Source organism: Bos mutus, chromosome 4 (assembly GCF_027580195.1).
Source record: "Bos mutus isolate GX-2022 chromosome 4, NWIPB_WYAK_1.1, whole genome shotgun sequence".
Classification (NCBI taxonomy): Eukaryota; Metazoa; Chordata; class Mammalia; order Artiodactyla; family Bovidae; genus Bos; species Bos mutus.
Genome location: NC_091620.1, coordinates 649,684 through 669,511, shown reverse-complemented (window position 1 = coordinate 669,511; position 19,828 = coordinate 649,684). Strand labels below are relative to the sequence as shown.

General features: G+C 57.4%; 1 protein-coding gene across 1 annotated transcript; it reads left to right on the top strand.

Annotated features, from left to right (window-relative positions):
- Positions 1-600: 600 nt before the first annotated feature.
- On the top strand, positions 601-17,881 carry IQCA1L (IQ motif containing with AAA domain 1 like). Its single transcript, XM_070369925.1, has 19 exons — positions 601-611; positions 1,322-1,649; positions 2,906-3,025; positions 3,280-3,465; positions 6,341-6,412; positions 7,762-7,967; positions 8,912-8,996; positions 9,421-9,543; positions 9,678-9,753; positions 10,103-10,209; positions 13,362-13,445; positions 13,541-13,599; positions 14,282-14,364; positions 14,527-14,634; positions 15,261-15,460; positions 15,902-15,988; positions 16,239-16,416; positions 17,127-17,365; positions 17,774-17,881. Exons 1-19 carry the CDS (start codon positions 601-603, stop codon positions 17,879-17,881), a joined length of 2,460 nt encoding a protein of 819 aa, XP_070226026.1.
- Positions 17,882-19,828: the final 1,947 nt, after the last annotated feature.

Below are 19,828 nucleotides of genomic sequence, written 5' to 3'. Positions count from 1 at the left end.
TGCTCACTTAAAGGGGGAAGCATGGGGACATCCCTGGTTACCCAACGGGTAGGACTCTGCACTTTCACTGCCGCGTGCCTGGGTTCAGTTCCCGGTTGGGGAACTAAGATTCCACAAGCCGCGTGAGCCCAGGCCTGCCAAGCCCAACTCCTGCCCCTTCGCCCCTGCGGTGCAGTCACACACGAGCACAGGGAGGCTGGGCCTGGTCTCCAGCCGAGAGGACAGCTGGACAAATGCCTTTAGGACTAACAACCATCCAAAACCTCACGGTCTACAGGGTGACGTCAAACAAAGCCCATTCTTTCATTTGATCCTTGCACGGGAAGTGGCCGCGGCTGACCCTACTGTCCACCCTGGCCACGGCTTGCTACAAGGGAGCCCACGCCCTCTGGCATGCCACCTCCGAGGTGTCCTCCAAGATAAGCGTCCCCAATCCTGTACCTGCACCCCTTGCCCTCACAGCCTTAGAACTTTGAGACAATGGGACAGAACTCTTAAAACTGGGCTATTCTGGCTTTGTGGAGCGGAGTCCGGGTGGAACCACAGACATTCTGTGGATTCCAGGACCAGCTCACAAAGGGCAGAGTGGAGTTGGGCACCATGTCTGAGGCGTGAGTGAAGGATGGGAGAACGAAGGGCATGGCGCCTCCCTGGTCCTGGGGACAAGGCCGGTGGGAGAGGGGCTTCTGAGGTCCGGCCCCACCTGGACCCCGGACACTCACACAGCCACCCTGGCCGCTCCTGCCTGCGCTCAGGTTTCCCTTGGGCTACTGATTCCAGAACAGTCCCTCCGTACAGTCCCCTTCTCTACAGTTCACCCTCACCCCTGCTTCCAGCCCACCATCCTAGACCATTGCAGCATTGCTGGGTGTCCCTCCAGCCTGGAGGGACCAGCCACAGACTCCGAAAGGCCCCTCCCTTGGCAGGACCCGTGGCAGATGCCCATTCGTCACCCTCCTTGTTCCTCCCTCAGTCCCTTGGCTTCTCTAAGCCTCAGGGTGTCTCCCTGGGGCACCATCTCAGTTCCCTGAAGGTCTCTCCCTTCCCAGAACTCCACCCCGGGGCCATGAGTCTCCTTAGCATCACATCTGGGACCTCGAGTTCAGGTCTTCAGGCGCCTCAGGGGAGCCCATCCCTCCCCCTCCGCCCTTACTCTTCTGAGGCTCAGGGCGCCCCCTCCTCAGCCCCCCCCCCGCTCCTCTGAGGCTCAGGGCGCCCCCTGCTGCCCCCCACCCGCTCCTCTGAGGCTCAGGGCGCCCCCTCCTCGCCCCCTGCCCCTCCTCTGAGGCTCAGGGTGCCCCCTGCCGCCCTCTCCTCCCAGAGCTTACCAGCGCCTCTGGGACTCCTCCCACCTGATCTTGGAAGAGCTTCTGGACCAGGAGCCACTGCTGGGGGAAGCCGTTTCCGAGAGCGAACGGCAGCCCTTCCAGTACCGGCTCTCCTCGCTCTATCTGCACTACCTGGGGCTGCTGCGCCGCTTCGACACCCTTTACGACCAGATGGTGCAGCCGCAGAAGCGGCGGCTGCTGCGGCGCCTGCTGGACAGCGTGGCCTGCCGCGTGCTGGAGCTCAAAGACGATCTGGTTCGCGCCGACCTGTGTGAGACCCACTGCCTGGACCAAGTCCTGCAGGACTTAAAGCTCACCCCGGTGCGCGGGCTGCTCAAGCAGTGCGCCCACCCCAGCTCGGGGGGCGGGGAGCTGGGGGGAGGGCTAGCCTTGATTTCCCCCTCCTTGTGGAAACAAACCAAGCCCCAGCCAGCTGGGAGTAGGGGTGGCCTTGACTTTCCTCGGACACCCCAGGCTTTGGGATGTCATCTGCAAGGGAAGGCGGGCAGGGCGATTGGACCATGGGGTTTGGAAAATTCACGCATTGTGGTTAGGAGGTGACTTCCCTGGTCGTCTAGCGGTTGAGAGTCTCCCTGCCAATGCAGGGGACACGGGTTCAATCCCCTCTTTGGGAAGATCCCACGTGCCATGTGGCAGCTGAGCCCATGAGCCACAGCGACTGAGCCTGGAGCCTGAGCTCCCCAAGAGAGGCCACCGCAGTGAGAAGCCTGTGCGTCCCCAGCAAGAGAGCAACCCCCATTGCAGCAACTAGAGAAAGCCTGTGTGCAGCAACGAAGACCTAGCACAGCCAAAAATAAATAAATAAATCTTAAAAAAAAAAAAAAGTTAAGGGTGGCTGGGGAGTCAGGCTGGAAGTTCTGTCTGGCTCGGAGAATCCACGAACCCCTCTGCAAGGGATTGCTGGAAAGGGTCCCCTGGAGGCTTGTTCCTCAAAGTGTGGTTCATGGACCAGCAGCATCAGCATCACCTAGGAGCTTGTTAGAGATGCAGAATCTCTGGCTGCACCCCAAAACCACTACTCTGCCTCTGCATTTTCACAAGACCCTCAGTGGATGTCTGTGCATCAGCAAGTCCCAGAGCACAGTGCTTCTGCACTGGCCTCCAGCCCGCCCCAAGGTCAGGGCTCCCTGTTCCATGTCTAAGGAGGACTCAGAGTTTCCCCAACTAGCTGCCTGAGACCCATCTGTGGGCTTGATAAAACAGACCTTCTCCAGGCCCTGCCATCCTGATGTGGTTGCCCAGGGAGGGCCTAGGAGCCTGCATTTTAAGAGCTTGGGTCCCAGTTGACTCAGATGTACAGCTAGGACTGGGACCACTGCCCATTACCTACCATGATCCTTCAGAATTCAACTCTGGCCACATGACAGGGTCAAAGAAAGAGGGAAATGAGTCTAGGGGCCATCTGCCCAAAATCTGTACATTTCCACCCCCACCCCCCTGCAGCTCTAGGATAGAGGAAGCCAGCCCCAGGGGTGTGTATGCAGCTGAAGGCGGTAACGGTTTGGCCAGAGTGTCTGGAGGTTTATTCCCAACTCTCCTCCTGTGTTGCCCCAAAGGCAGACCTGGAGGTTCCGATTCCCAGGTATTTCGAGCTGGAGCGGTCCAGCATCCTGAAGGAGCGAGAACACATGCTGGTGGAGCTGCTGTCCAGATTGAAGCCAGAGATCTCAGAGGGGGTGAGTCAGGGAGACAGCCCGGCCCTGGAACAGAGCCTGTCCTTCACCACCTCAGAGTGCGCTCTGGGTAGTCCTGACACCCTCACGGCTGTGCTATGCTCCTCGTAACCTTCCCCCGCCAAGGCAGAGGCACACGACTTGGGCACCTCACTGCCCTGGGACATGCCCCCAGCACGTCTTTGGGGGACTGGTCTCCCAACTGGAGATGGCAAACCCTCCCTCATTTCCTCCTCCTTTGCTCCTGCTGTGGCCAGAGCTTTCCAATATTAAGCCGGACTGAGGCCATAATCCTACTGCAAAAGGCCGAGCGGGCCAGGCAAGGCAGGCTCCGGGCCACCTTCATGCGGGAGATTCGGAAAGAGGAGGAGCGAGACCGGAAGATTCGGGAGGAAGGTCGGTTCAAGTTCAGTCAGGACGAAGCAGCCATCACCATACAGAAGGTAAACCCCCCCCCACCCCCCACACCAGGCACCCTGGAGGAAAGTCACCTCCTCCAGGAAGACTGCCTGGCTCAGCAATTGATGACAGAAATACAGGCGCTTGGATTCTGCTGCCCCACAACTAGATGTTAAGCTGCTGCTGCTGCTAAGTCGATTCAGTCGTGTCCAACTCTGTGAGACCCCATAGACGGCAGTCCACCAGGCTCCCCCATCCCTGGGATTCTCCAGGCAAGAACACTGGAGTGGGTTGCCATTTCCTTCTCCAATGCATGAAAGTGAAAAGTGAAAGTGAAGTCACTCAGTCGTGTCCGACTCTTAGCGACCCCATGGACAGCAGCCTACCAGGCTCCTCCGTCCATGGGATTTTCAGGCAAGAGTACTGGAGTGGGGTGCCATTGCCTTCTCCGAGATGTTAAGCTAGGGACTTTCATCGGTAATAAACATGTATCTTATTTATTATTTGTTCTCCATCTCCCCCAAAAGACTTGAAGTGGGATGCCATAAAAGCCCCCCAAACAGAAGGATCATTAAAATCAGAGGAGAAAGGGAATTGTCTGGCAGTCCAATGGTGAGGACTCCTCATTCTCACTGCCAAGGACCTGAGTTCAATCCCTGTTCAGGGAACTAAAATTCTACAAGCCACATGGTGCGGCCAAAAATTTTTAAAATAACAATAATAAATAAAAATTTGAAATTATGGGAGAAAGATCCATAATACAGCAGCAGAACAGAGTAGATGATCATCCCCAAAACTTGTAAGACGGTGAAAAATAAGTCACAAAAGCTTTTCCGGCCTGCTATATCCTTCTGCTTTTGTGTCTATTCATTCTATGAATTTTTGAGAGTTTGATATTGAAAGTGAGTAAAATGAAGTCTCTCAGTCATGTCCGACTCCTTGCGACCCTGTGGACTGTAGCCCGCCAGGCTCCTCCATCCATGGAATCTTCCAGGCCAGGATACTGGAGTGGGGTGCCATTTCCTTCTCCAGGGGATGTTCCCGACCCAGGGATCGAACCCCGGTGTCCTGCACTGCAGGTAGACACTTTACCATCTGAGCCACCAGGGAAGCTCCAGCTAAAATCTTAGTTTACCCACTTAAAAATATTAGTTGTGATATGTAGTGGAACCATGTGTAACTCTTCTGTATTTCCCAAGTCTCCTGTAAACGTTATCATTCTGTCATAACTGAAAAAATATAAAAGAAAGGCAAAGAAATGAGTCACTGAATTGTAGCCTGAGCCTCCGGGTAGCTGAGGCAAAAGGAAGCATGATGAAGAATATGGAGTCTGAGAACTGATGACTCCAGGTGTCTTTGGGGTCTGGGCCGCCCGAGGTCACCCTTTCATCACACCCCCTCCCACCTCACTACAGAACACCCAGCTCCATCTCTAGATCCCCCGTGCCACCCCACTGTATTGGTGGGCCGGCCTCTCCTCTGTCTCCTGGCAGCCCTGTGGATCTCCCCCCAGGTGCTGCTAAGCCAACCCACATGGGGGCAGTGGTTACCAGCTTGATAAGATGGGAGGCGCCCTAGAGAACGCCAGGGCAGGAAGGCCCAGGACTGCTGACCTGGGGCTGCTGGAGCTTTCTCTCTTAAGTCAAGCTCCTCTCCCATCTTCTATCAAGTCCCAGAGCCTCAAAAACTTCTGTTTCCCAGCCCAATACAGGGGACTTAGGACTTCTTCCCCCAAATCCAGAGCAAACCAGCCAACTAACAGACAGCAGCCTTGAGAACAGATGTCCTCTCCAAGCGAGATAGATTTTCAGATTGCAAATCAGGGAACTCGGGCTGGGGTGCTGTGCATCCCGTACCCAGGTCTGGCTGCTCCATGGGTGAACAGGGGGTCCTTGCCCTCGGGGCTCGCTGAAACAAGCCTTTGGAGAAGGTGGGTCAGCCCCAAAGCTGGAGCATCCTCCCCCAACCTGAAAGTCAAAGCGAGTCCTTTCGTCCCTGTCTCCAGACGTCGAGGGTGTGGAAACACTGCGTCCCAGGTCCTGGGTTCCCCCACTGGCCTCATCAGAGGGGAGAGTATGTGAGGCCCTCAGTTATCAGGGGTCTTGGCTGTGCTCATTGTGGGAGAAGGAGGACAAAGCCTGGCCAGGAGCCTGCCCGCTGAGGCTCTGTCTCAAACTGCCAGATGAGGCACTGGCCCTGCCTCCCTCTATTCTCCTCCCCAGGGCACTGGGTTGTCCACGGGCCCAAGATTAGGTGGGAGAGGAGCCCTGGGTGAGGAGTCAAAAAACAGGGCCTTGGTCTTGGCTCTGCGCCGAACGGCCCTGAGACCTGGGAGAGGCCATGTCCCATCTCTGGCCTCAGTTTCCTTGTAACATGTAGGAATTAATTAGGGGAGCTGCATGGTCTCAACAGCACCCAGGTCTATGGGCCTGAGTGGAAGCAAGCATTTACTCCAGATGCTGGAAGTATGCTGAGAAGTGAGAGTGGGGAGGGCTTCTCAGAGGAGGTGGAATCTGAACTCTGATTTGTGCCTCAAAAGATACAGCAAGTTAGGGACTTCCCTAGTGGTCTGTTGGCTAAGACTCTGCACGCCCAGTGCAAGAGGCCCAGGTTCGATCCCTGGTTGGGGAACTAGATCCCACATGCTGTAACTAAGAGTTCACCTACCGCAACTAAGAAAAGAAATATTTTTAAAGGCAGGTTAGAAGGTAGAGATGAGACAGAGGGAATTCCTGGGGGGCTCTGAAAGTGCCGGGCGTCGGAGTGCAGACCGGCTCCACCCCGTCTGGGCTATCTCTGCTCAGGGGTCAGTGGCCAGTGAGCTGTGTCCTAGAGGTGCCCTCCCCAGAGCTCTGCCCCCTACCCTGCATCCCAGCAGAAAGGCAGTGTGGGAGTGTCCGGGCCCGTGTGTCCCCCCAGGTATGGAAGGGTTACCTGCAGAGGAAACGAACTCAGCAGGACCGGCGAACCGAGATGGAGTTCATCGGCATGGTGAGCGTCCTGCCCCCAGCCCTGTGCATACTTCCCTCCACTGAGGACTGCGGGAAGGGGGTCTGGGGACCCTGATGGAGGGTCACCACAAAGCCACTGCCAAGCCATGTCCCTTCCCGCTCCCCCCTGCCGAGAGCCCTTTGGAAGGAAGTCATACATGGGGTGGGGTGAGGGACGATGGCTCAGAGCATCCTGTCCCCTGGCCCATGATGGAGCTGGCAGGAGAGGCTGCAGGGGGTGGGCCCCGCAGTGGCACGAGGCCAGTTCCCAGGGCCAGTGGGTTTCCTGAAGCCTCTGGGAGAAGCATGTGGGGGGCCCAGTTGGGATGAGGACACACCCCCTTCACCCCAGAGCCTTCCGCAGAGGGCACAGGCTCCCCACTCACTCTGGGATCCCCGACTCCCTCCTCTCCTCTGCCCTGTAGGCAGAATGGCTAAGTGTGAACTAGGTGATGGGCACGAATGTGCACGTGGAGGGTGGGGCTGGGGAGCATGGGCCGAAAGGGGTGAGGGTACAGGGCGGGGAAGACAGACCCAAGTCCTCTGCTCTGCGGTGGTCGGCCCCCAGCTGGTCTCTGCTGCCTTAGGAGAGGAAGCCATCACAGGGGTGAGATTCTGTGATCCCTGAGAGGGCGCTGGGCCCTGGGCAGAGCCGCAAAAGCCTGGCCTATAAAGGGAGATTGGAGGAGGGTCTGGGAGGGATTGCTGGGGTTGGGGGCAGAAGAATTGGAGACCAGGGCTGGGATGGCTGCTCCAAGGAGGCTGGGGGCTTCAAAAGGAGGGAGGGACCGGGCGGCCCCACGCGTGGGAGCAGAGGTCGGAGCTCGCTGATGACCGGGGCAGCCGGACCCCAGGAGGCCAGGGCTGGGTCGGGTCTTGGTGGGGCGCGGGAGCAGGGGGCCATGGCACGACTGGTGGGTGAGGAATGAGCCCGGCCGCCTGGGCCCATCAACAGTGTGAGCTCAGCGTTTTCAGTAATTGTCTCTGCACAGAGTGATATTTAAAATACATTTGGGAGCCAATGAGGCGGGAAAGTGGCTGCGGAGCGGCTGCCAACACGGGCGTTGGGCGTGGGGGTGGGGCTGGGGCCGGAGGCTGACGGGGGGCGGCGCGGGTGCTGGGGGAGCCGGCGGGGTGGAGGGGGCCAGCCCGGATGCATCTAGCAAACTCATTATCAGAGTAATTTACACAGACGAGTTTCAGGCTCCAAACACAATTTCTCCTGATGCAGGCAAGCCCTGTTGTTCCGCGTGGGTGTGTGTGCGCGCGGGGCTCTGTGCGGGGATGAGGGGGTGCTGGGGCGCCCCACTCCCACCCCTGAGCCCCTTGCCTCCCCGTCCACGTCCCCAGCTCCCCTCAGCCAGCCCGGTGGAGCCCATGGGCGCCCGGTCCCAGGCCAGCCTCGGGGCAGATGTGCGCAGGCTCCGGCAGACCGAGAAGGAGGAGGAGTTCCAGCTGGCTGTGGTGAAGGCCCACGACCACCTCAGGGAGGTGGAGGGGCCCGACATGAAGGAGAAGATGAAGGAGCAGATCCGACAGTGGTTCATTGAGTGCCAGTCAGTGTCCCCGGCCTCCGCGGACCCACCCCTCTCTCCCGCTGTGAACCCCCCTCTTGCCCTCCTCACCCGACCCCGGCTTACCCCCCAACCCCTGACATGCTGCTGACACACGGGGTGTAAACTCGGGGCCCCCAGCCTGCGGGAACAGCTCCACACGTGACTTCCTGCTTCCCCAGATGGCAGAGAAAATGCCAGAATAAGACGGGAAAGTGTCCAGGGACACCCCCTCACTGGTCTCCCTACTCTGTTCTGTAACAATCCACTCCCTCTCCCTCTGTCTTCCTTGTTCTTCATCTTTCTCCATTGTCCTCTTCATCCATCCATCCATCCACGCATCCAGCCAGCCACCCATCCGTCCACCCCTCTATCCGTCCACCCACCCATCTGTCCACCCATCCATCATCCATTTATCCTTCTGTTCCTCCGCCCATCTGTTCATCCATCCATGCATCCCTCCACCCATCTGTCCATCTGTCCACGCATCCATCCATCCATCCACCCATCTGTCCACCCCTCCGCCCATCCACCCATCTGTCCATGGGATGGACCCACCCCCTGGGACCACCCATCCATCATCCATTTATCCTTCTGTTCCTCCGCCCATCTGTCCATCCACCCACCCATCCACCCATCCATACATCTGTCCACGCATCCATCCATCCACCCATCCGTCTACCCACCCATCTGTCCATCCACCCACCCATCCACCCATCCGTCCATCCTTCCATGCATCCGTCCATCCACCATCCGTCCACCCACCCATCTGTCCATCCATCCATCATCCATTTATCCTTCTGTTCCTCCGCCCATCTGTCCATCCACCCACCCATCCACCCATCCATACATCTGTCCATCCATCCACCCATCCACCTTTCTGTCCACCCATCCGTCCACCCATCCTTCCATCCATCCATCTCTCCGACCATCTTATGTCCATTTAGTGCCCTCACCGGCCGATTCCCTGATTATCCAGACGAGTCTTTAGGTGGATCCTCCCTGATCTTTGCAGACAAGACTCCAGAACAGGTACCCCAGAGGTGGGAATGGAGGCGTTTCTTTGTTAGGTGGAATCTGAGGTTAGAGAGAGTAACCTGAGTGTCAGCTGAGGGTAGTGGGGGATGGGTGGGAGGATGCAGATGTGGTGGAGGAGGGGGTCCCCAGAAGGAGTTGGAGAAGGCCCCCTCGGTCAGAGAGAGGAGATGTGTCTGATGAGAGCACTGTGACTCCAGCTCCCCACCTCCACGGAGACCCCCGGGGAGAGCAGCAGCTCTGAGCAAGCACCCACCTGCTCAGTTGAGCCCCTTTCTTCCTGGACTCTTGGCGCCTGGGTCCCACCAGTGATGCGAGGCCTTGGGAATCCTGGGTCCACCCCTAGCTCAGGCCCTGGGATTCTCTGACTCGTATCAACCCCCTCGGTCTTCCCCGAAGCATCTTCCTGTGTCTGTCACAGGTGAGGATGGAACTGGAGGTGCAAGTCCAGGAGAACAAAAAAAAAGAGCAAGAGAAAAGTAAGGAGAAAGAAAAGGAGGAAAAAGAGAAAAAGAAGAAGAAGGGAGAAAAGACCAAGAAGGGAGTAAGGCACCGCCTGGAGCCACGGACCAAGGGGGCAGAGAATTCCTGGCGGGAGGCGGGTCTGGGAAGATCAGGCCCAGATGCGCGGTGATGCACGGAGGTGAGGGCTTCGAGGGGAGGATGTCTCTGTTCTAGGAAGCGGACACGATGCTTAGAGCACTGCCTTCCAAATCCATCCCTGCGATTAACGCCGGCCACAAGGAGTACACGAGTGAGAGCAGAGGGGCGGTCAGGCCTGGGGGGTCTTGGGGTGACCATGGTCCCCGGGAGAGTGGGCCCGTGCCATGTGTGGGGACGTGGGGACGTGGGGGTGACGGCTGAGGGGAGAAAGCCAAAGAGGAGAGGGGCGTGAGGTGTGCTCCCTGGGCTGTGGGTCTGAATCCTGTGGCCATAGGCCTTGGGATCAGGCCTCGATCTGCAGTCTGGGTGGAAGTGCCAGGCAGTTTGGTGAGAGGAGAGCTGGGCCAGCGGGCGTGCATGGACCTGTGAGCTTCTGTGTGCACGTGAGTGTGAGTGTGTGTGTACATCTGGATCCCGGACACACGCCCCTGCACCGGCAGATCTGTGGAAGAACCGGTTTGACAGCCTCTTTCCCAGCCAGAGTTTTGACTCTGAGACCCTCAAGATAGAAGAGAGGAAAGACGTGGAACAGGAAATCCGGATACAGGTGAGCGTCCCTGCGGGGCCTCCAAGGATCAGGCTCCATCCTTGCTGCCCACCAGCCCCCGGCCCGCCAGCCTCTGCAGCACCCTGCCTCTAGGCACCGCCTGCCCGGCGTAGTCCTGGCTCCATCTGGGTGCATCTTGGTCCCCGGGGTCCTCTGACGCAGCCCTGAGGGAGGGGGACGCAAGGGGCTCTATGCCAGGGTCATACCCACGATCCTCTGCCCACCCTGTGCTGCCCACTTTGGGAGCATTGGATTACACAATCTTTCCAACAACACATGAGGCAGGCGCCTTGATTTTCTTGACATCACATGTGAGGAAACCGAGGCTGAGAGGTCACGAAATTGCTCAAGGTCATGCAGACTTTATTTAATTTATTTGGCCACATTGGATCTTCGTTTCGGCCCTTGAGACGTTTCATTGCAGCACGCGGACTCGCTAGTTGTGGGTGAGGGGTCAGTAGTTGTGGAGCATGGCTCAGTTGCTCTGTGGCATAAGGGATCTTCATTCTCTGATCAGGGATTGAACCTGCGTCCCCTGCATTGTAAGACAGATTCTTACAACGTGACCAGCAGGAAAGTCCTCCACGCAGACTTTAAACAGTGGATCTGGACTAGGCTAAAGGCAAGGGAGACAATGAAAGAGATACCCATTTGAATGCAGACTTCCAAAGAATAGCAAAGAGAGATAAGAAAATCTTCCTCAGTGAACAGTGCAAAGAAATACAGGAAAACAATAGAATGGGAAAGACTAGAGATCTCTTCAAGAAAATTAGAGATACCAAGGGAACATTTCATGCAGACATGGGCACAATAAAGGACAGAAATGGTATGGACCTAACAGAAGCAGAAGAGATTAAGAAGAGGTGGCAAGAATACACAGAAGAACCATACAAAAATATTTTCATGACCCAGATAACCACGATGGTGTGATCACTCACCTAGAGCCAGACATCCTGGAATGTGAAGTCAAGTGGGCCTTAGGAAGCATCATTACGAACAAAGCTAGTAGCTGCTGCTGCTGCTAAGTTGCTTCAGTCGTGTCCAACTCTGTGCGACCCCATAGACAGCAGCCCAGCAGGCTCCCTCGTCCCTGGGATTCTCCAGGCAAGAACACTGGAGTGGGTTGCCATTTCCTTCTCCAATGTATGAAAGTGAAAAGTCAAAGTGAAGCTGCTCAGTCCTGTCCGACTCCTAGCGGCCCCATGGACAGCAGCCTACCAGGCTCCTCCGTCCATGGGATTTGCCAGGCAAGAGTAGAGGTGATGGAATTCCAGTTGAGCTATTTAAAATCCTAAAAGATGATGTTGTGAAAATGCTGCACTTAATATGCCAACAAATTTGGAAAACTCAGCAGTGGCCACAGGACTGGAAAAGGTCAGTTTTCATTCAATCCCAAAGAAAGGCAATGCCAAAGAATGCTCAAACTACCTCACAATTGCACTCATCTCACACACTAGCAAAGTAATGCTCAAAATTCTCCAAGCCAACCTTCAACAGTATGTGAACTATGAACTTCTAGATGTTCAAGCTGGATTTAGAAAAGGCAGAAGAACCAGAGATTAAATTGCCAATATCCGTTGGATCATCAAAAAAGCAAGAGTTCCAGAAAAATATCTACTTCTGCTTTATTGACTACGCCAAAGCCTGTGACTGTGTGGATCACAACAAACTGTGGAAAATTCTTCAAGAGGTGGGAATACCATACCATCTGACCTGCCTCCTGAGAAATCTGTATGCAGGTCAAGAAGCAACAGTTAGAACTGGACATGGAAGAACAGACTGGTTCCAAATAGGGAAAGGAGTACGTCAAGGCTGTATATTGGTTTCCCTTGTGGCTCAGCTGGTAAAGAATTGGCCTGCAGTGCGGGAGACCTGGGTTCAATCCCTGGATTGGGAAGATCTTCTGGAGAAGGGAAAGGCTACCCACTCCAGTCTTCTGGCCTGGAGAATTCCATGGACTATATAGTCCATGGGGTTGCAAAGAGTCAGACACGACTGAGCGACTTTCACTTCACTTCACTTCATTTATTTAACTTACATGCAGAGTACACCACGAGAAATGCCGGACTGAATGAAGCACAGGCTGGAATCAAGATTGCTGGGAGAAATATCAATAACTTCAGATATGCAGATGACACCACCCTTATGGCAGAAAGTGAAGAAGAACTAAAGAGCTTCTTGATGAAACTGAAAGAGGATAGTGAAAAAGTTGGCTTAAAATTCAATGTTCAGAAAACTAAGATCATGGCATCTGGTTCCATCACTTCATGCAAATAGATGGGGAAACAATGGAAACAGTGAGAGACTTTATTTTCTTGGGCTCCAAAATCACTGCAGATGGTGACCTAAGCCATGAAATTAAAAGATGCTTTCTCCTTGGAAGGAAAGTTATGACCAACCGAAACAGCATATTCAAAAGCAGAGACATTACTTTGCCAACAAAGGTCCATCTAGTCAAAGCTATGGTTTTTCCAGCAGTCATGTATGGATGTGAGAGTTGGACTGTGAAGAAAGCTGAGCACTGAAGAATTGATGCTTTTGAACTGTGGTGTTGGAGAAGACTCTTGAGAGTCCCTTGGACTGCAAGGAGATCCAACCAGTCAATCCTAAAGGAGATCAGTCCTGAATATTCATTGGAAGGACTGATGCTGAAGCTGAAGCTCCAATACTTTGGCCACCTGATGTGAAGAACTGACTCATTGGAAAAGACCCTGATGCTAGGGAAGATTGAGGGCAGGAGGAGAAGGGGATGACAGAGGATGAGATGGTTGGAGGGCATCACCAACTCGAAGGACATGAGTTTGAGCAAGCTCCGGGAGCTGGTGATGGACAGGGAGGCTTGGCGTGCTGCAGTCCATGGGTCTGCAAAATACTGGACCCGACTGTCTGAACTGAACTGAACTGGGGCTTGAACTGAAAGCTGACTGGCTCCATCCTCGGAGCTTCTGCCCACACGAATGCCAGGCTTGAGCATGAGTGAGATGTGGGTCAGGGTTGGGACATTCTGAAAGAACCTTCCACCCCCACCAGCTGCCATCACTGGGCTGGGCTGGATCTTCCCTGAGGGCCCCCTGACCCCGACTTCATCCTCAGCCTCCTACCTGTCCTTCCCAAGCCCTGGTCACCCGAGCACACCCCCTGCCGGCCCCCAGGTGGATGATCTGATGCGTCAGGAGCTGAAGAACCTGAGGCTGGCCGTGGACAGGGAGGAGACGAGACCCGTGAAGCCTCCAAAGGCAAGACGAGGGGCTGGGGCTGGAACAAGGCAGGGCTCTCAGGCGGGGGAGTCAAGGAACAGAAGACCACTGCCTCTGTGTTTGCTTTCTACCAGAAGAAGGCGGGCAAGAAACCTGGGAAGAAGAAGAAGGAAAAAGACCTGACCCCAGACAGGTAGAGCCTGCACTTCACTGGGGGTGGTGGAGTGAGCCCTTGTCCAGGACAGATCTGATGTCAGGGCCTGGTTCTGTGGCTGTGTGACCTGGGGGAAGTCACTTAACCTCCCTGAGCCCTCGTCCTCGGTACCCTGAGTCCCTGCCCCGCCAAACTCACGGGAGAGCCTTGAGGATGAACTCAAGCACAAGAAAGTGCTTGGAAAGTGGAGATTGGGGATGAGCTGTGAGTGGGGCGTTGTTCCAAACGCTCCCTGCTTCCTGTGTCTCCTTCCTTCCGCACTCCCCCACCACCCCTGGGCGTCCCGCTGGGCATCCTTGCCAGTGGCCCCTTTCCACTCCTCTGGTGGTGTGAGTGCACTGGGGCCAGCCCCGCCCCCAGCCTCCCAGAGTGTGTACATCTTCCGTGTGGTTTCTAGGAAGGGGCTGTGTGTCACCCACGTTGGGTCTCAGAGGGTCTTTCTCACACGCCATTCAGACCCCAGGGCACCCAGCTGGGGCACGCTGCCGGCTGGGCCAGCGGGCCAGCGTCGTGCCTTCTGATGCTGTCTGACCACAGGAAGGCAGACAGGGCACCACTGGCGAGTCCCCCTTGCCCCCCGCTCCTGCCTGCAGCAGCACCCCTGCCAATCTATGTCCCTTTCCCTTTGTCCTGGGCGCCCTCCTGTGCCACCCTCTGCCAGGCCTATGGACTCCCTGTTTGAAGAGCTCGTCGTCTTAGGCCTTCTAAAGAAGAGCGAGACAGTGCCCTTGAAAGACTACATTGGTGAGACCTCCCCCCAGCGCCTACTCCAGGGCTGGACCAAGGAGCGGTTCCCCTGGCCGTGGCCATCCCCGAAGCCGACTGCCAGCCCTGTGTGACCCCTCTCCCCGTGTGCCCTGCCCCAGCGGGTGCTGCTCACCAGCTGTGCCCTCCTCCCCTCCCCAGGTGACTGCCTCTATCTCGGATCGGCTCTGAACTTGGCAAACAAGCTGCCTATGCCCTCCCTGGCTGACATCCGGCAGAACATGGCCTTGTATGGGATTCTGCGGCTAGGTGAGAGGCCTGGCGGGGAGGCAGGCCCTGGGGCAGTGCGGCTTCAGGGTGGGCGGCCGAGGCAGGTGGATCCGTCCTGGGCTGTGGGCGCGTGTTGGGCTCCCCCTGTGCCTTCCTCAGGGCCCCCCTGGAGGTCACACCCTGAAGCCAGGCAGGCCCTCAGTCTGCTGAGGACCCCACATTTCCAGCCCCTCCCTCAGTCCTGAGCGATCTCCCCTAGTCTGTCCTGTTCCCAGAAAACCAGCCCCCAACCGCCTGAAACACACCAGAGGCTGGATCTTTCTGAAGGGCTTATGCCCTTTAATTACATCCCTTCAAAATCCAGGAGTGGAAACAGGTGGAATGGAAAGAAGGGGCACTGGGAGGAGGGAGGCTCTCTTCTGAACCCCTTCTCCCCCCCAGTGCCCCCCTTCCCATGTAGCCCTTCGGAATTAGGCTTGCTAAACCATTAGGCTCCATCCAGGCTGCCTCTCGCGGGGGCTTTGTCCAGGCCCTGGGGCAGAAGAGTGCAGCCATGACCTGACCCTCGTCTTGCCCAGCCTGGGGACCATGGCCTCCCCTCACTCAACGTCTCCACCCCCGGCCCCCTGCCGCCCCTAGCCAACCCCCTCCGTCTTCTCTCTCAGGCTCCCCAGATATACACTCCATGGCTCCCCTCATCCGCTCCATCCTCCTGGTGGGCCCCTCCGGTATGGGCAAGAAGATGCTGGTGAAGGCCGTATGCACGGAGACCGGTGCCAACCTTTTCGACCTGTCGCCGGAGAACCTGCAGGGCAAATACCCCGGCAAGACTGGGGTGCAGATGCTGGTGCACGTTGTCTTTAAGGTCTGGGAGTCTCCCGACGGCATCTCGAGTTCTCAGACTGTGACAACAGGGCCGGGTGGGCTTGGCGGGGAGGTCGGGGGGTCACCCAGGTGCAGTGTCGTTTCAGGAGCTGGTGAGGTCTCCCTACCAGTCAGTCCCTGCTGGGAGCCTGTGGATTCCCAAAGCCCCAGTGATGGGGGAGGTGGGAAGGAAGTAGGAGGCAGGGTAGTTTCTTCTTTTGGCAGAGATGAAGCTGAACACATAGCCCCCCGCACTACCACCCCCCACCCCAGGGTGTGGGGTGATGGGTGTTGGAGGGGCGGAGAGGTGGGGCTGGCAGGATGTGTGAACAAATCCGGCCACTGACCGAGGATGGCCCTGACCCTGGGTTTGACCAGATGGGGAGGGGACCCTTCCCCAAGGAAAGTCTAACCTTGGGCTTCTGTTCTCTGATGCGTCCAGGTGGCTCGATACCTACAGCCTTCTGTGATCTGGATTGGGAATGCGGAGAAGACTTTCTACAAGCGAGTCCCCAAAGAAGAGGAGGAGGTGGGCAGAGCCTGTGGGCAGGGCTGGCAGGCATGGGTGTGTTCACGTCACTCCAGACCTCACCCGCCAGGTGGCCTCGGACAAGTCCTTCTCCTGCCTTACTTCCTTACCCTTAAAGTGGGACCGACAGCCCCTCCCATCTGCCCCCACCCCTACCGCAGTCCTTGTGAGGCTGAGGTTTGTGAAGTAGAAGCCAGCATGATGTCCCTGGTTCCCACCCACCCCACCCTCCCCACTGTCCCCGGAACAGATGGACCCAAAGCGAATAAAGAAGGACCTCACCAAGGCCCTGCGGCTGCTGAGTCCCGGGGACCGCGTGATGCTGATTGGGACCACCGACCGGCCGCAGGTGGCCGAGATGAAGGGCCTTTGCCGCACCTACGAGCGAATCCTCCTCCTGCCTCGGCCCGATTATGCCTCTCGCTATGGTGAGGCCCCTTGTGACCCCGTGGACTGCAGCCCACCAGGCTCCTCTGCCTGTGGGATTCTCCAGGCCAAGATGCTGGAGTGGTTAACCCTGTTCTCCTCCAGGGGATCTTCCCAACCCAGGTCTTCCCTGGTGGCTCAGATGGTAAAAAAATCTGCCTGCAATGCAGGAGATGCAAGTTCGATCCCTGGGTCGGGAAGATTCCCCTGGAGAAGGGAATGGCAGCCCACTCCAGTATTCTTGCCTGGAGAATCCCACGGACAGAGGAGCCTGGCAGGCTACAGTCTCCATGGGGTCGCACAGAGTCGGATACGATGGAGTGACTAACACTTTTTCACTTTTTTCATGGTGAGGCCGGGGAATGTGGGGTCAGGTTAGAGAAGGGGTCGAAGGACTGCCCTTGCCAAAGCTCCCCGCTTCCCCCATCTGCCCCTGCTGAGTCCTGACCTCCACTCCAGGTGCTCTGGAAGGATGGCTAGACAAGCTGCCCTGGGGCCTGGAGCCTGGTGTGCCTCTGTAGACATGGGCAGGCCTGTCAAGTCCTCGGAGTCTCGCTTGCCGTGTTAAGTGGGGAGGAAGATCCTTACCTCCCCGGGAGGAGGGCTGCTGCTGGACGCCGGGTGGCTTCCAGAAGCACAGAGCTCCTCTGTAGACAAGGAGGTGCCCACTGCCTCTCCCTGCCGTGTGTCCCCTACCCCCAACTGCACGCAGTGCTCTGGAGGCATATGATCGAGGCCCAGGGAGTCCAGGGGACCCAGCACCTGGACATCAGTGCCCTGGCCAAGGTGTCTGACGGCTACACAGCTGGCTGCATCCTCCAAGCCATCCAGGCAGTGCTGACCGAGCGGCGGCTCCTGCAGTTGTCCAAGCGGCCCCTCCTGACCTCAGAGTTCCTGGGGCCTCTGGCGAAGCTGGACCCGGTGTACAGGGAGGAGGAGGAGTCCCTGAAGGTGAGGCTTTGGGGGGTTCAGGACCAACAGCAATGGGGGAGTCAGCCCTCTGAAGCCCCACCTCCCAGGCCCATAGTGTACTTTGGATCCCTCCATCTGCTCCCCACAGAGCTCAGAAGGGAAGGACTTGTGGGCAGGGCCAGCTGGGCACTCACAGCCACTGACCCCGGGGATGGCTGGGGGAGGACCAGGGGCTACAGGGCAGGGGAGGAGGCCTCTCGCCCCGACCATGGCCCAGAGTATCCGGTGACGAGCGAGGGAAACCAGGGCTCTGGCAGGAACCCTAGGACCCCAGAGGAGAGCAGAGGACCTGCGTGCAGAAGACACAGATCCATTGGAAGGGGAGAGCGAGGTCACCCAGCAGAGCGGAGGGTCTGACCCGTCACCTTCACCCTTCCTGCAACCCAGGACTGGTACTTCAAGACCCCACTGGGCAAGAAGAGGATGAAGCTTCTCAAGGACCAGGACGCTGCTGAGGAAGCCAAGCTGGCAAAGGAGAAGAAGAAGAAGAAGTGATGCTGAGGCTGGGGTGCCTGAGATTAGGAGCAGGACGGGTGGGGCCCCACGGGCCAGGAGGGGTTAGGGGCGGGGCAGAGGTATAAACGGCCGGACGGCTCGGGGACCTGCTCTCTTTGTCCATTTCCGTGCTTCCTGCCCCTTTCTCTGTGCCCCTGCCCGGCTCAGCCTTGCTCCACTTTGCACCCACCCTCTCCCCACCCCCGGCCACGCTGCTCACAAGCCGGCTCCGCTCTGGTTCCCAGACTCCTCTGACCCCCACCTGGTGTCTTCGCCTGCTGTCATTTCCCCGCCCTGGCTCCCCAGCCCTTTCCCTCCCCGAGGTGTTAGTGTATGCATGCTTAGTCGCTTCGGTCGTGTCCCACCTTTTGCAACCGCGTGGACTGGAGGCCGCCAGGGTCCTCTGTCCGTGGGATTCTCCAGGCAAGAATATACTGGAGTGGGTTGCCATTCCCTGCTCCAGGGGAACCTTCCTGACCCAGGGACTGAACTGCATCTCTAATGTCTCCCACATTGGCAGGCGAGCTCTTTAGTACTAGTGCCATGTGGGGAGTCAGAGGCGTTTAAGGGAGAAACATAGGAAAAGGAGGGAAAAAAGGCCTACAATAAGTATAGAAGGAAAAAAAAAGCCGGAGCATGGGACCAGCAGACCCTGGCTGTAACCTGAGTGGTCTCACGTGGTCCTTTCCTGTCTCTGGGCCTCAGTTTCCTTCTTCAGTGAAGTGAGGAGAGGTTGTATCTCCAAGGTCCCTTCTATTCTAGGGTTTATTTCTACAAGAGCGTCTCTGGGGCAGCAGTGGATCGGAGTAGGGGCAAGGGGAAATGGTTCTAGGGGAAAAGGCGGTAGGGAAAGGCAGGCACCCGTGGGCAGGGCGAGGGCTGTGGGCAGACCCAGCATCTTCGCTGAGGGGTCTCCAGCGTTCTTCTGAAGACCACCTCTCCCATTCCCACCTGCCGGAGCTCTGCATTCCTTCCTATGACCCTCGGTGGCGGAGGTGGGGGATGAAAGGGACGCAGCCTCCTGCTCCTGGTGGAAGGCCACCCACGGGCTTCGAGGGGGACCCTAGGGAGCTCGGGATGACCATGCCACCGAGTTCTGGGAGCCCCAGGGTGATCACCGAAAAAGCTGTGTAAGGATCATATGAATAAAGGTCAAAGCGTGTGGCCCGTGTCTTGAGAGCCAAGGGAGAGGAGACCACTGGACCGGCCTGAGAGGGTCCTGTGCTGGGCAGGAGGTCCCCCGGGGGCTGGTTTCGAGTTTCCTTTCTCCCTTCTCCCCTTTTCATCTCCCCTGGAGAAGTGCTCTCTTTATCCTAAGGTACCCCCAATGGACAGAGTACTTCCTCTTTGATTTCCAGGTAGTGATGGCATGGGAGACCCCCGGGGTCACCCAGGGAGATGAGGGTCAGCGCCAAGCTGGGCTGCCTGCAGGCTGAGCCCTCTGTCCCCAGCGCAGAGCACCCATGGTGGGGATTCCTCACAGAGGGGGAGGTGTTCTCTGCTGTTTGCTGGAGACCCCTAGCTTGCGTTTGGGAGCAGGAAGGTATGGGGTAGTTGGTGACATTCGGAAGGCAGGGCCCCCTCTTGCCCTACCTCTAAAGTCAGAGCCAGGCTGCTGGAAGCTGGCTCCATGAAGCACAGGACAGATGAGAAAGCCTGAGAGACAGCAGCTTGGGATTGACCCCCACCCCGACCCCTGCAACACCACGTCACACCTTGGCCACAGCACCACCACCCCCTCCCCCCGCCGCCCCCGGGGCTCCCTTTCCCTTCACCCAGGAAACTGCAGGTTGGACTCCACGTCTGGGTGGTCCCTTCAGCCCTGCCGCCTGTCCAGCTCTGCGGGGGAAGCTCTGAGCTCCGCCCTGACCACCTCCTCCAGGCTCCTCCCTAATTCCCCAGCCTGAGGCCTCCTTGCTTGGCAAGGCTGGGATGTCCAGGCTATTT